Below are 16,236 nucleotides of genomic sequence, written 5' to 3' on the forward strand. Positions count from 1 at the left end.
CCCTCTCTGCTGCCTTGCATCTTGTGACATCACCACTGCAAAATAGCTGTAAAATGCTACCAAGGAGAATAGGAAGTTTTATTTCCAGCACAGGTGTAAATCGTGGCAAGGTAAAATGTGTCTCCAGCCTTCGTAGAGCACAGTAGGCAAAGCGCTGCAATCTGTCCACACTGACAGCTGCAAGTACACTGGCATGGCCACATTAGCAGCTCTTGCAACAGCCACAGAGAGCAGTGTGTTGTGGTAGCTATCCCAGCATGCAAGTGGCTGCAACGTGTTTTTCAGATGGGGGGGTGGAGTGTGACAGGGAATGTGTTGTGTGTATGTGTGGGGGGAGAGAGTGGATTTTTGGGGTGCTGAGAGCATGTCAGCATGCTGTCTTGTAAGTTCAGACAGCAGCAGACCCCCCCACCCCCTGCCTCTCTCTCTCACACACAGCATTCCACAGTAATGGTTGCTTTGTCCCGGAGCAGATGAGCAGCAGACTGTCAGAAACGGGCATATCCACATTTCTGCATCGATTCTGAAACAATGACAAGAGTGACCACTTGACTTAAGGGGATTATGGGATGTTTCTGGAGGCTGATCAGAGTGCAGTAATGCAACACCTCATTCACACTGATGCTCGGGCATTTCAGCCAAGGTACACCAAGTGTTAATCTTCTGTCCGAGGTGGAGTACCAGGAGTGCTCTAGCCCTGGAGTCAGAGCGCTCCACATACCTTGCCAGTGTGGATGGGGAGTGAGCTAGGGCGCCTGGCATTGCTTTAATGCATTCTAACTCGCAAGTGTAGCCAAGCCCTTAGGTTATAGTCCCAAGCCTTGTTAGCCAACACACCCAAAAACTCTCCCTGGCTCTCTCCAGGGTCATGCTGTCCTCACCAGCTCCTGCCTGGGTTTCGTTTTATGCTTCTGCCTCTCTCTCTTCTGTCTCTTCTTAGTTTCTGTGTGTTCGACCTCTTCCCCCTTACTCAGCAAACCCCCTCCACCCATTCAGTCGAAACTCCTGGGCAGGTTTGCAAACCACTTTGATCTTAGATGAGGGGGCTTCTGATTAACTTATTCTGACAGGTCTGTTTATGGAAAGGTACATTCACACCCAGTCTCAAAGAGGCAGTCACCAGAACCTCTTGACATAACAGGTGTCTTCATGCTAGATACAGGGACGGGAAATCTGCAACTTCCCAGTTGATTGAACTCTATTAGTCAGCCACTCATGATTTTGGAAATAGCTGTGCATCTAGGGCAAAGAGCCACACCACTGGTTAGAGTTCTGCTAAAACTCCCTTCCTCAAGTTGCGTATAGGAAGATGGGAGCTTCTCAAACTTTAGGAAGAGTTTAGCTCTAGAGTCAGTCCTGTGGCAGGGGGAAGTTCTACTTTTAAATACAAAAAAAAAAAAAGCTGGTGGAAATCACAGCTCCGAACCTCTCTAACGCTTTTATTTAGAGATTAATTAACTGCAACCTGGAATATGTAGTCATGGAAGCCTTTGTAATTTGTCTCAAACAAAGCTCTCTGACTCTTCACAGTACTTGGCCCCAGAAGTGCTAAGAAAACAACCTTATGACAGAACAGTAGACTGGTGGTGTCTGGGAGCTGTCCTCTATGAGATGCTGTTTGGGTTGGTGAGTCTTAAAATCACACACTGCAGCTTGTTGGAGATCAAAGAGATGCTCCTTAAAGAAAGCAATGACCTTTTGAAGGCTGTGGGCCACTAAAGCAGTAGTTCCATGTATAGGGTACCATGACATGGACGATCCCAACATAAATGAAAGTACTAGTTGAAATAGTCATCCTAATGTTACTGAGATGAAAGCATTTAGCCTGTCTCTCTTCCTCGCGCACACTGTAGAAATGGAATCTGATGAATTGTCTCCCACAGCTCTGAAATTGTTTGCATGCTTCATTATGGTATCTCAAGTCTTATGTAGCTGATTTTCTCCTCTCTTCCCTATCAGCCTCCCTTTTACAGCCGGGATGTGTCTCAGATGTATGACAATATTCTACACAAGCCACTCCAGATCCAAGGAACCAAGACCATGGCAGCTTGTGATATTTTACAGGGACTGCTTCACAAGGACCAGAAGAGGAGGCTGGGGGCCAAGATGGACTTTGTACGTGGTGTTTCCCATCCTAACCTATTCTCTTCATACACAGTCAACCCCACCCCTCCTCTGAGCCCCTCTCCTCTTTCATATCTGTTCTACATTGGTTGATCTTAGTCTTAGGAAGACTTCAGTGTCAAGTGAAATGACATCTCTCCATAGCAGAAAGAAAGCTTCCTCTGGGTAAACGTTCATTATTCAAGCCCTGGACCTAGCTACCTTGCAGTGTCCCATAAGGCTTGGCTTGGCTACTTTTCAAAGCACCATGATATTGCTTGTGTGTGACTTGTGAATTGCAATCTCTTCAGAGGTGTATCTAAATACAACTTTGAGGTGGGGCTTTGGGAATGTGTGTGTGTGGGGGGGGGGCGGGGGGAGTTAAGATCCATGTTAGCAACACAACAGGAAGCTGTGGCTCAGAACTGGGCACAGGATGTTAAGACCTGCAGAGGGGACTGTATGCTGTCATGGTTAAAGGTGTGAGGAAGGGCTGGGTTGCCAGCATGTAGTGTCCCTGTACCATAAACAGGATACAGTAAACTCATGAAGTCTTTTGTGTTGGGGATACTCCAGTCTGTCAAGATGAGGAACATTACAGCTTGTTTTTTTTCCAATATGCTGTATGTAGCTGTAGAGCTACAACCATCCACTATCGGGGAGCGTGTGCCTATTTAGTGACTGTTGGAAAAGGGATGGTTGAGGAGGAAGGTGGCAGGAGAGTGATTATTTCCCCCCAACCCTTCTTTGCAGCTTGAGATAAAGAATCATGTGTTCTTCAGCCCAATAAACTGGGATGACTTGTATCACAAGAGGATCACTCCTCCCTTCAACCCCAATGTGGTAAGTGGTGGTGGCTGATGCAGGCTTTCCCTGCATAACTTTAAGGGGAAGGTTTCAGAGTAGCAGCCGTGTTAGTCTGTATCCGCAAAAAGAACAGGAGTACCTGTGGCACCTTAGAGACTAACAAATTTATTTCAGCATAAGCTTTCGTGAGCTACAGCTCACTTCTTCAGATGCACAGAATGGAAGTGAGCTGTAGCTCACGAAAGCCCATGCTGAAATACATTTGTTAGTCTCTAAGGTGCCACAAGTACTCCTGTTCTTTTTAAGGGGAAGGGAACTGAGACTGCAGTGGTCAAAAGTCCCTTGTTCAAATGTTCTAGCTGCTTCTAGATGTGGGGGTTTGGAGGGAGGAGGGGGAGAAATCATCATCCTCTGGAAATTTAAAAGTAACTTGCATCTTCTGCCTGTCTGTTCCTCCTCAACTTCCCATAGTACATCACCGCTTCTAGTTGCTCCACTTATCAGGGGATGCAGTCAGCAAGTTCTGTGACAGAGGATGGGGGGAGAAACTGTATGTGTTGCAAAATTCCCCCTCTTCCCCTGCCCCACTGCTAGTTGTCTTAGTTGATGACTTCTTCTTTAGTGCTGTTTAAGTATACTTCCTGAACTGTAAGCTAATGTCTCTTTTGTGGGAACATAAAATAAAGGTTTGGTCACAGCTGTCTAAAACAGTTCTGTCTAAAGAAATAACTTGTCTGAAAGCTTAGGCCTGTTCATCTGAAATTATGTTATACATGGTTGGTTGTTTGTTTTTTAGTCTGGTCCTGCTGATCTGCGACATTTTGACCCAGAGTTCACACAAGAAGCGGTTTCGAATTCCATCACCCGGACACCTGACTTAGCAGCCAGCTGCTCCAGTGCCTCAGATGCTTTTTTAGGGTTTTCTTATGCACCGACTGATGAGGACTTTCAGGTTTTTAAATAGGACTTGGGAAACCTAATTTTAACGGATGGTCTTGATTTTAAAATGGCACTGTCCTCTGCTCATGACTGTTAAAGAAATTCGGACTAGCACACTAACTGGAATGGATCTGAACTCTTTCACTGTGGTGCACAAGTTTTTTCCTTCCTCTGGCAGGGAGGCTGCTGATTGTCCTAGTTAGAGATTTTATTCCTACAGAATTGAAGTTAACTCCGTGGTCTTATTTATGTTTAGAAGCTTAGTGCCATCATTCATGCCAAAACCACATCTCAGTACACGGCAAGTTACTTACCCAATAACAACTGGCCTACTTATTTTGGAAGTGCCTATGTAACTGTGCTTCATACACATAGCTAGTCTCTCTCCTCCCTCTTGTCTGATTGCTCTATCCATGGCAAGGAGGAAATCTGTTCACACTACGGGTATGTCTACGCTAGAAACGCTACAGTGGCACAGCTGGAGCACAGCAGTTACATCACTGTAGTGTAGTCACAGAATGAAAGGAGTTCTTCTGTTGCTGTAGTAAATCCACCTCTCCGAGGGGCAGGAGCTAGGTCAATGGAAGATGTCTTCCGTTGACCTAGGGTTGTCTACACTGGGGCTTAGGTCTACGGACTTAACTACGTCTCTCGGGGTGACATAGCTAGGTCAACCTAAGGTTTAGGTGTAGATCAGGCCTGTCCTTATGCTGTGACGAGTCACTGTGATGGGAAGATGGCACTGGATTTTTTACTTAAATATACACATCAAGCAAAACTCCCTGAACTTTCCTCAGTAACATCTGTTAACAGCAAGCCAAAGGGTAACTGACCGGTACTAATGTGTGTTTAGTTATATCTTCCCTCCCTTCTTTTTAAAGGAAGGGCAAGATCCTTAGCTGATGTCAATCAGCATAGCTCTGCTGACTACAGTGGAGCTACAGTAATTTACACCAGCTAAAGATCTGGTTTGGAGTCTTTTTGATGTAGCCACTTCAGTCAAGCTATCACTTGACAAGTTTGTGCATAATCTGAGTGTTGGACTAAACTACATTCCACTCTTCCAGGCTGGGAGCTCTGCACCCTAGTAATGAGAGGCAGTTTCCCACTAGCATTAGGAAGAATTCAGATCTCTCAAGTATGAAAGTGCTCCAAATCTTATGTGTACTAGTACCTACTGAATACCCCATGGGCAACTACCAATCTGAGAGCCCAGATGATGTAGGTGGGAGCTTTTTTTTTGAAAAAGGCTCCCAAATTTAAATGGAACCTGATGTTGTTCTGAATGTGTGTGTGTTAAAGGCTAATTTATTCATTCTGCCTTAATTTAAATGCTGGAGTCTGGATTGTTTTTTTAAAACATTATTCATTATTCTGTCTCTGTGGGGAGGAGAAAGGGGAATAAGATCTGATAGTGTTAGGAGAATCTCCTGTACTGGTCCACACATGGACACTGTTAGCATGAAAAACCTGGATTTCTAAAGACTGGTCCAAATGAGCACCTTGTCTTCTGCTCTAGAAGCTCTGTTGACATGCTGGAGCACTTGTGATACTTGCCTTGAAAAGAGAATGGAAACTTTTTTTTATCTTGCCCAATTTTACCTTTATTGTATATACTGAAGTTATTAATAAAAAAAGTCCTATTTTAAAGTGAATGCTCTAACTTATTCACCTCCACAGCTTGTCTGCAATTCTGGGGAAGGGGAGGAAAAACCCAGGGTTTCCAGCGAGCTATCGAGCTTTCCATTTGCTGGAGCATCAACTGATGTCCGTCCCCCCCCCAACTGTGTGACCAACTTAAAACTCTCACTTGCAGCTGTGGCTCGGAGACATTCACCGCCTAGTGCTGGCTTACTGCAGCCCCCCCGGGAGAGGGGGGAATGGACAGCAGCTGCACGCCAAGTGAGAAGGGCATTATGTGGCTAATCGCCTGGGGTGGGAGCCCATCCTGCCAGTGATTTCCCTAGGGCCCCCCCCAGGGGGAGTGTACACCCCCCCTGAATTTCCCCAACACCCCCCCTAGTTTTGTGAGCTAGTTACATACCAATTTAGTGACTGTTTGGAAATCTGAATTTAAACTGAAACATTAATACACACTTAAAAGCTTATACAGTGTCTGTCCCCATCTTGGCTAATAGCCACAGATGGACCTATTCTCCAGGAATTTATCTAGTTCTTTTTATAATCCTGTTATAGTTTTGGTCTTTACAGCATCCTCTGGCAAAGAGGATTGCCAGAGGATTGACTTTATATTGTGTGAAGAAGTACTTCCTTTTGTTTTTTTAAAACCTGCTATTAATTTCATTGGGTGACTGCTAGTTCTTGTGTTATGTGAAGGATTAAATAAAATGTCCTTATTCACTTTCTTCGCACCAGTCAAGATTTTGCAGACCTCTATCATATCCCCATTAGTCATCTCTTTTCTAAGCTGAAAATTCCCAGTCATTTTAATCTCTCCTCCTGTTTCATACCCCTGATCATTTTAGTTGCCCATCTCTGTACCTTTTCCAATTCCAATATATATATTTTTAGGATAGGTGACCAGATCTGCACACACTATTCAAGGTGTGGGCGTACCATGGATTTATATAGAGGCAATATGATATTTTCTGTCTTATTATCTATCCCTTTCTTAATGATTCCCAACATTGTTTGCTTTTGTGACTGCTGCTGCACATTGAGTGGATGTTCTCAGAGAACTATCCACAATGACTCCAAGATCTCTTTCATGAGTGTTAACAGCTAATTCAGATGCCATCATTTTGTATGTATAGTTGAGACTGCTTTCCAATGTGCATTACTTTGCATTTATCAACACTGAATTTCATTTGCCATTTTGTTACCCAGTCACCCAGTTTTGTGAGATCCCTTTGTAGCTCTTTGCAGTCTGCTTGGGACTTAACTATCTTGAATAGTTCTGTATCATGTGCAGATTTTGCCACCTCACTGTTTACCCATTTTTCCAGATGAATATGTTGAACAGTACTGGTCCCAGTACTGACCCCTGAAGGATACCACTATTTATCTCTCTCCATTCTGAACACCTATAATTTATTCCTACCCTTTGTTTCCCATCTTTTAACCAGTTACTGATCCATGAGAGGACTGCCCTCTTATCTCATGATGGCTTACTTTTCAAAAGTCAATTTAAATTAAACTTTTTTTTTAAATGTAAATTTTTTTAGAAATCTAGACCTGTTATGTGTTTTGGTGTAACTTGCATTATTCTTATGTTAAATTTGCATAATCCTAACAAAACATTTACTTTATTCATCTCTCTTTTATTTATCTCATTGGTCCTGACACCCCCCCTGTAAATTCGAACACTCACCCCTAATTTCAATTCCTGGGGAAACCACTGCATCCTGCACTGGCCCGGTGCCCGCTCCCGAGCAGCAGCCTCCACGCCAGCAGCCCCAGCCCGGGGAGCAGGGTGCTGGTAGCAGCGCTGCACACAGCAGCTGATGCTCAGAGCCACCCCGCTCCGTGGGTACCAGGAACTACCGGTCCTCTGCAGACTGGCACACACCACCCTCCTATCTACAATGGTAGAGTCCAACTTCACCCCCGTGCCAGAGAATAGTAAGTGCCACTTTCCCATCCCCTGGAATGGTGAGGGGAGCCGGCGTGATGTCATCACGTAACGCCTGCTGCCGCCGCGTTGGTTGCGGGAGAGTTTCCTTGAATACGTTCCTTGCGCGTGCGCACAAGGGCGGTTGCTAGGCAAGGAGCGGCCTTTAGTTACCGCTCCGAGGTCAGCGGCGGGGCGCGGGAAGATGGTGGCGAGTCGGCGGGTAAGGCCTGGGCGTTCACTTCTCCCTCCCCTCTGTGTGGGGCCAGCGGGGTCCTCCGCTCTCGCGTCCCTCCTCCCCGGGGCGGCGGAGGGTAGGATGGTGAGGGGCACTCAGAGGAGGGGGCTGGGAGGTCTGTGGAGCAGCAGGTCAAGGGGTAGCGCCAATTGCCCACCCCCCCCGCACGGTGCCATCCCATCCTATAGAGAGAGCAGGTCACAGCCATAGCTCCCCCATCGCTCCTGTAGCGTCAGCGTGCTACCCCCTCGCGTGGAGACGGTAGGTCGGGGTAGCTCCCACCATAGACTGCGCTACCCTGCCCATGGAGACAGTAGGTGAAGGTGCATCACCCCCATGCTCTGTGCCCTTCCCCTCTACCCCCAGCCCCATGCATTGTGCTACCCTCTAGTATGGAGATAGCTTTATTATTTATATTGCAGTAGCACTTAGGCGCCTCAGCCCAGACTCCAGATCCCATTGTGCTAGGCACTGTACAAATACAGAGCAAAAAGACAGTCCCTGTTGTCCCAAAGATTTAGCTCTATGTTTAGACCTGCTTTGAACTGGGTTTGGTGACTCAGTGGTAAAAAAATGCCTTTGCTGCAACAATTTAGTAGTGCAATGATGAGAAATTTGCCAGAAAATGCTAGTGTCAACATAACCCAAGTTTAACCAGCTAACCATCTGATTCTCTGCGATTGTGCTGCAGCCCTGGCTTCCAAGAGACTACTACAACTACCAGAGGCCAGAGGTCGTGGTTATTATTTCTATTTATAGAATTCCAACAGTGTGGTAGCTACTTTACAGCAAGTAGACAAGGTCCTTGTCCCAAATAGCTTAGCTGAAGGTTGTCATATTTGTTCTTTGAAAACCATAAAAGATTGCAGCTCTCATTTTAATGTTATTTTTTTGTGATTTTTTTTCAGTACAAAGTGTTAGTGAATCTAATAACGTTCTGATTATGTATATTGAGGAAACAAAATGAGAAAGCTTGGATGCTTCTTGGGATGTTGTCTTTCCTTTTTATTGCGTAGGGATGTTTCTTCTTGTAGGTTTTAGTTTTATTTCATATTTCTGTCCATATGTTTAAAATTGCAGTAAATGTTTTAAATAACAACAACAAAGAGATTTTAGGCCTAATTTCTCTAGTTCAGATGAGTTCCATTACTGCACCAACACATTCTCTGCCAGCTAGCAACCTGTATGCCTGTGTTCCTTATTCAGAGACTGGTCTGAAATAGTACCTTTTTTGCTCTTCCTTTCTGATTTTGCTTCTCTTCTTTCCTTTCATTCTTGAGGTCACTATGGAGACAGAGCTTCGGAACACCATAGTCTTCAATGCATCCAAAAAGGAGATTTTCACTGTCAACAGTGGTTACAAGTCCTTACAGAAGAGGCTTCGTAGTAAATGGAAGATACAGAGGTGAGGGATTTTCTTCAGCTTTCTTTTTCATGCTGTGTAGCACAAGGGTGAAACTGACATCAGTAAGCTATTTGGAGATGGGACCATTTTAATGCTGACTTTGGGGGGTAATTCATAATATAGAAATGTTTGGAAATGTTAATAGAAAATTAAAAGGATTAGTTCCTTTGGTTCTACCCAGTGACATTAGCTGTAGCTCTGCTGTTGCACGGTATTGGAGGACTTTTATTTTGAACTTTCAGATACTGCGGTAATGGAGAGGACAGAGCTTAGCTGATAATGGTGAGGTTCCAAATGTGTGTGTACTAGTCTGCGCTGCATGGAATATCTATTGATAGGCAAAAATGTCAAGATAATTTGAACCCTAGCCTTTGTACATCAAGTTTATGGTATTGGTCACCCATCTGCTGTAATCAGAATTAAAACACAGAAAAATAAGAGTGGGGCTGATGGTCAGATGATGTAAATTGTCATAGTTCTAGTGAAGTCAACCAAGCTGCAGCAATTTATATCAGCTGTGGATCTGCCACAGTGTCTTGCTAGAATACTTATTTTCCTTCTTCATCAGTTCAAATTTGTAGTTACTTATTTGGGATAATCAAATTTAAAACTAGAGTAAACAGATGTAAAGTGACTGACTGAAATGACTTGCTTTGCGTTCTTCTGCCTAGTTCTTTATGTAAAGGCAGCCCAGGATTCAGTTGTGGACTGTATCTAAAATTAAAATGTAATGTGTCTCTTTATTAACTTATTCATAGTTTAAAAGATGAGATCACATCTGAGAAGCTAGCTGGGGTAAAATTGTGGATTACAGCAGGGCCCAGAGAGAAGTTCACTGCAGCTGAGGTAAGAAATATTCATAAAGAAGAAAAAAGCCAATAACGGTTTGCAGATTAGTTATGCTTCCAGATTTGTCTAGGAACGCAGACGGTAATCCAAAACATTCTGTAATAGCATTGTAGTTTGGAAAGCCTATTTTACATACATTTAAATTTAACGTTTCTTGATCTTTTAGGGTTAAGTTGGTTGCAAGTAGCTGAAACCACTTATGCCTCATTTCCATACAGTTCTTTGGAGTTCTGTACTTAGAGCCTCTGATTGTGTTCTTGTGTTTTTTCCATCTTATTGTTTTAGTTTGAGGTTCTGAAGAAATATCTAGAAGAGGGTGGGGATATCCTGGTGATGCTGGGAGAAGGTGGCGAATCCCGATATGACACCAATATTAACTTCTTGTTAGAAGAGTATGGAATCATGGTCAATAATGGTAACTTGAACTTTTGTAGATGCAAACCATGTATGGTTCTTTTTAGAGATTAGGGTTTCAAAGCCACTTCCTTATAAACACTTGAGGAAAAAGAAGGCTTATATCTATTAGGGGAGAAAAAAATACTCTGAGCTGAGTTATTCCATGCTCATTCTCAACCCAGCAGTGAATTTTTTTGCAGTTTAGTAAAATTCCATCAGCTGCTGTTGCAATATCCAAGTGTAAATAAGCAGTGTGTCCTCACCAAATAAGACATTTTTCAGATGTTTTAGTGTCAGTTGGATAGTGGGTTCACTTTTTATTGCACAGAGTGGTATTGAGTTCATCATAGTTTTGGAAACCTCTAAGACACATAATAAAAGATTGAACTTGTTGAACCAGATTTTTTTGTTTTAAACCTAGTCTCCCTGTCTGCCTTTGCAAATAATTGCAGGTTCAAGTGAAGCAGGTAGACACATGATTGTGCCTGCATTTTAGGTGATTAGTTTGCATAACTTCACCTGAATTTTGAAATAAGTGTTCCCACTGTCTTTTGATGCCTGAAGCTGCAGGTCCAAAAAGGGGCCATAGGTTAAGGCTGTTCCAAGTTATGATGGGAACCAAATAATTCCCAGGGTTATAGCATTCGAAATAGGAATCGAACCCACATCTCATTACTCTCAATCTCATATCCTAAGCACTAGACAAACTGCCTCCATAAAAGATTTAAATTTTTTCTTTTTTCTTCAAGATGCTGTGGTGAGAAATGTATATTATAAGTACTTTCATCCTAAGGAAGCCTTGGTCTCCAATGGAGTTTTGAATAGGTAATTGTTTTGGGGATATAGACCTGTGAGTAACATTATTGCAAATCCATGCAACTTTAATCACTTGTGTTTCCACCTCTTCTAGGGAAATCAGCAGAGCTGCAGGGAAAGCAGTGCCTGGGATAATAGATGAAGACAACAGTGGAAATGACTCTCAGTAAGTGTGTTTTCCTCACCAGCGTCTTCAAAGGAAAAATTTAGCGCAGTCACGAAGTGTCAAATTACCGGGCCAGGGCAATGGCTAAAGTACCCAGTGCTTCTATTGAGATGTCCTAATGCATTTCTTGGGCCTGGTCTACACTATGCATTTAAACTGAATTTTGCAGCGTTAAACTGAATTAACCCTGCACCCGTCCACACAATGAAGCCCTTTATATTGATATAAAGGGCTCTTTAAACCCATTTCTGCACTCCTTCCCGACGAGGGGAATAGCACTGAAATTGGTATTGCCATGTTGGATTAGGGTTAGTGTGGCCGCAATTCGACGGTATTGGCCTGCGGGTGGTATCCCACAGTGCACCATTGTGACCTCTCTGAAAAGCAATCTGAACTCAGATGCTCTGGCCAGGTTGACAGGAAAAGCCCTGTGGACTTTTGAATTTAATTTCCCGTTTGCCCAGCGTGGAGCTCTGATCAGCACGGGTGGCGATGCAGTCCCAAATCCAAAAATAGCTCCAGCATGGACCGTACGGGAGATACTGGATCTGATCGCTGTATGGGGAGACAAATCTGTTCTATCAGAGCTCCGTTACAGAAGATGAAATGACAAAGCATTTGAAAAAATCTCCAGGCTGTGATAGAGGCCACAGCAGGGACTCAGCACAGTGCTGCGTGACAAGCATAACGGAAAGCCAAAGAATCAGATAGATGGTTATGGAGGGAGGGAGAGGGGACTCCAGCTATCCCACAGTTCCTGCAGTCTCCGAAAAGCATTTGCATTCTTAGCTGAGCACCCAAAGCCTGAAGGGTCAAAAACATTGTCCGGGGTGGTTCAGGATATATCTCGTCAATTTACCCCTCCTCCCCGTCCGTGAAAGAAAAGGGGAAAAAAATTGTTTCTCGCCTTTTTTCCATGTCATCATATGCCTACTGCATGCTGCTGGTAGACGCGGTGCTGCGGCGCTGAACAGCAGCATCCCCTCCCCTTCCTTTCCTAATGGCAGATGGGACAAAATGGTGGAAAACCGTCCTCATCCTGTGAGTGCTCCTGGCTGGCCTCGGTGAGGTCGGCCGGGGGCACCTGGGTAAAAATGGGAATGACTCCTGGTCGTTCCCGGCAGATGGTACAAAAGGCTTGGTAACCGTCCTTATCATAGCAGCTGGAGGCTGAGCTCCATCAGCCCCTTCCCCCCCAACCCCCCGCCTTTCATTTCTAAAGAAAAGATTCTGTACTGCCTGGATTGTCATAGCAGTGGGAGGCTGCCTTCCCTTCATTTTATCTCGCTAAAAAGTCAGTGTTTCTTATTCCTGCATTCTTTATTACTTCATCACACAAATGGGGGGACACTGCCATGGTAGCGGTTGGGGGAGGAGGGAAGCAACTGGTAGGGTTGTTGCAGGGGCAGCCCCTAGAATGGCATGCAGCTCATCATTTCTGCGGGATCTCTGGGGCTCTGACACAGAGCAGCTGTGCTCTCTGGTTCTCTAGTACACTTGCCCCATATTCTAGACAGGACTGACTCTATTTTTAGACAAAACATAAAGAAGGGAATGACCCGGGGAGTCATTCCCGTTTTTGTCCATACGTCCCCGACCAACCTCAGCGAGGCCAGCCAGGAGCACCCATGACAGCAGCAGACGGTACAAAAGGATTGATAACCGTCATCGCCACTTTCCAAATGCAAACGGTGCAAAATGACTGATAACCATCATCTCATCGCCAGTTTACAATGGCAGACGGTACAATAGGGATGGTAATCGTCTCTGCTACCTTGCAAAGGCAAATCAATGCTGCTGTGTAGCACTGCAGTACCACCTCTGTCAGCAGCATCCAGTACACATACGGTGACAGTGACAAAAGGCAAAACAGGCTCCATGGTTGCCATTCTATGGCGTCTGTGTAATAACCTTAGTCCCAGATTTGGACCTTAGCGTCCAAAATATGGGAGTTAGCATGAAAACCTCCAAGCTTAGTTACCAGCTTGGACCTGGTACCTGCTGCCACCACCCAAAAAATTAGAGTGTTTTGGGGCACTCTGGTCCCTCTGAAAAACCTTCCCTGGGGACCCCAAGACCCAAGTCCCTTGAGTCTCACAACAAAGGGAAATAATCCTTTTTCCCTTTCCCCCTCCAGATGCTCCTGGAGAGATACACAGACACAAGCTCTGTGAAACTACACAGAGTGACTCCCCCTCTCTGCTTCCAGTCCTGGAAACAAAAAGTACTTTCCTATTCCCCCAGAGGGAATGCAAAGTCAGGCTAGCAATCCAACACACAAATCTCCCCTTGATTTCTTCCTCCCACCAATTCCCTGGTGAGTACAGACTCAATTTCCCTGAAGTAAAGAAAAACTCCAACAGGTCTTAAAAGAAAGCTTTATATAAAAAGAAAGAAAAATAAGTACAAATGTTCTCTCTGTATAGATGATACAACACAGGGTCAATTGCTTAAAAGAATATTGAATAAACAGCCTTATTCAAAAAGAATACAAATCAAAGCACTCCAGCACTTATATTCATGCAAATACCAAAGAAAAGAAACCATATAACTTACTATCTGATCTCTTTGTCCTTACACTTGGAAACAGAAGACTAGAAAATAGAACTACTTCTCCAAAGCTCAGAGAAAGCAGGCAGACGGAAAAACAAAGACCTTAGACACTCAATTCCCTCCACCCAAAGTTGAAAAAATCCGGTTTCCTGATTGGTCCTCTGGTCAGGTGCTTCAGGTGAAAGAGACATTAACCCTTAGCTATCTGTTTATGACACGCCCCCCAAATTGCAGACAGTGGGGAAGCTCACTGGCGGCGATTTCCTTCTAGAACTTGAAAATAAACAGATTAATACAACACATACACCTTTACATATACTCCTAAGTATATAACTAACAGACTTGTACATTTTAAGAACACTTTTTAACTACTGAATTCTGGGAAACTCTCACGGGAGAGTGCATCAGCAACTTTATTAGAAGCTCCTGTGATGTGTTGAATTTCAAAATCAAAATCTTGGAGAGCTAAACTCCAACGAAGAAGTTTATTGTTGTTCCCCTTGGCAGTATGAAGCCACTTTAGTGCAGCATGGTCAGTTTGTAGTTGGAACCGCCGTCCCCAAACATATGGGCGTAGCTTTTCCAGGGCGTACACAATGGCATAGCATTCCTTTTCACTGACTGACCAGTGACTTTCCCTCTCAGACAGTTTCTTGCTGAGAAACACGACAGGATGGAAGTTGTGATCTGTTGCTTCCTGCATGAGCACTGCTCCTATACCACGCTCAGATGCATCTGTGGTTACTAGGAATGGCTTGTCAAAATCCGGGGCCCTGAGCACAGGGTCAGACATGAGCGTTGCCTTAAGTTGGGTAAAGGCCTTTTGACACTCATCAGTCCACTTAACTGCATTTGGCTGGGTCTTTTTGGTCAGGTCGGTCAGTGGGGCAGCGATTTGGCTGTAGTGTGGTACAAATCGCCTGTAGTATCCGGCCAAGCCTAAGAAGGATTGGACCTGTTTCTTTGACCTTGGGACAGGCCACTTTTGGATAGCATCCACCTTGGCCTGTAGGGGGTTTATGGTTCCTCGACCCACCTGGTGCCCCAGGTAAGTCACTCTGTTTTGGCCTATTTGACACTTTTTGGCCTTAACAGTTAGTCCTGCCTGCCTGATGCGCTCAAAGACCTTTTCCAGGTGTAGTAGGTGTTCGGGCCAGGAGTCTGAAAAAATGGCCACATCGGCTTGCTGGCGCCCTTTGGCGTTGAGTTTGAAGATGTAGTTGCACTTGTTGGTGCTGGTTGCTGTTCCAGTTCCGGGCCTGGGACTGGAGATGCTGTGGCTGTTTCAGTGGTAGGCATGGAATCCGGGTCCACTACCTCTGTCTGGGTCTCTGGTAACACAGACGGGGCCTCTGTGGACGGTTCAGGAACAGGAATGGGTCTGGAAGCTTGCCTGGTTTGGCTACGTGTAACCATTCCCACTCTCTTGGCCCGCCTCACCTGGTTGGCCAAGTCTTCCCCCAGTAGCATGGGGATAGGATAATTGTCATAGACTGCAAAAGTCCACATTCCTGACCAGCCTTTGTACTGGACAGGCAGTTGAGCTGTAGGCAAGTCTACAGCTTGTGACATGAAGGGGTAAATTGTCACTTTGGCCTTTGGGTTGATGAATTTGGGGTCAACGAAGGATTGGTGGATAGCTGACACTTGTGCCCCCGTGTCTCTCCACGCAGTAACCTTCTTTCCGCCCACTTTCAAATTTTCCCTTCGCTCCAAGGGTATTTGAGAGGCATCCGGGCCTGGGGATCTTTGGTGTGATGGTGGTGTAATGAATTGCACTCGCATGGTGTTCTTGGGACACTTGGCCTTGATATGTCCCAGTTCATTACACTTAAAGCATCTTCCATCTGATGGGTCACTGGGCCGAGGTGAGTTACTGGAGACTGGTGAGGTTGAAGGGTAGGGTATCTGTGGCTTTACTTGGGTGGTATGTGGGGTCTTTGGCTGTCCTTGGTTGTAGGGTTTATGGTCTGTGTGCCCCCTGGGGTAATCGTTTCCCTTGACAGTAGCTTTCTTGCTTTTTGCCAGTTTCATCCATTTGGCTCCAATCTCCCCCGCCTCAGCGATATTCTTGGGGTTTCCATCTTGTATGTACCGCGTGATGTCTTCAGGAACACCATCCAAGAACTGCTCCATTTGTATGAGGAGGTTCAGTTCTTCCAAGGTTTGAATGTTGTTTCCTGTTAGCCAGGCCTCATAGTTTTTTGCAATGTAGTAGGCGTGTTTGGGAAATGACTTCTCTGGTTTCCACTTTTGGTTTCTGAAACGCCGACGGGCATGATCTGGGGTTATCCCCATCCTGTATCTGGCCTTGGTTTGAAAAAGTTTATAGTCATTTATTTGGTGCTTAGGCATTTCAGCTGCCACCTTTGCTAAAGGTCCACTGAGCTGTG

The 16,236-nt window shown here is 44.9% G+C and overlaps 2 protein-coding genes across 5 annotated transcripts in view; both read left to right on the forward strand.

Annotated features, from left to right (window-relative positions):
- The window catches only part of SGK2 (serum/glucocorticoid regulated kinase 2), a 30,716-nt gene extending 25,212 nt beyond the window's left edge, over positions 1 to 5,504 (forward strand). The window contains 4 exon segments of the mRNA XM_050917405.1: positions 1,531 to 1,626; positions 1,960 to 2,115; positions 2,857 to 2,946; positions 3,707 to 5,504. Coding sequence (XP_050773362.1) covers positions 1,531 to 1,626; positions 1,960 to 2,115; positions 2,857 to 2,946; positions 3,707 to 3,874 — 510 coding nt within the window. The 3' untranslated portion in view covers positions 3,875 to 5,504.
- Positions 5,505 to 7,552: 2,048 nt separating this feature from the next.
- IFT52 (intraflagellar transport 52) overlaps positions 7,553 to 16,236 on the forward strand; it is a 30,679-nt gene continuing 21,995 nt past the window's right edge. Inside the window, exons 1-6 of one of the 4 annotated variants that reach the window (XM_050917400.1) lie at positions 7,553 to 7,643; positions 8,939 to 9,063; positions 9,822 to 9,909; positions 10,198 to 10,327; positions 11,058 to 11,133; positions 11,219 to 11,290. In XM_050917400.1, the coding sequence (XP_050773357.1) occupies positions 7,626 to 7,643; positions 8,939 to 9,063; positions 9,822 to 9,909; positions 10,198 to 10,327; positions 11,058 to 11,133; positions 11,219 to 11,290 (509 nt within the window). In that variant the 5' untranslated portion in view covers positions 7,553 to 7,625. The other 3 variants (XM_050917401.1, XM_050917403.1, XM_050917402.1) reach the window with 3 other exon arrangements.

This window comes from Gopherus flavomarginatus, chromosome 11 (assembly GCF_025201925.1).
Source record: "Gopherus flavomarginatus isolate rGopFla2 chromosome 11, rGopFla2.mat.asm, whole genome shotgun sequence".
In the NCBI taxonomy this organism is placed as follows: Eukaryota; Metazoa; Chordata; order Testudines; family Testudinidae; genus Gopherus; species Gopherus flavomarginatus.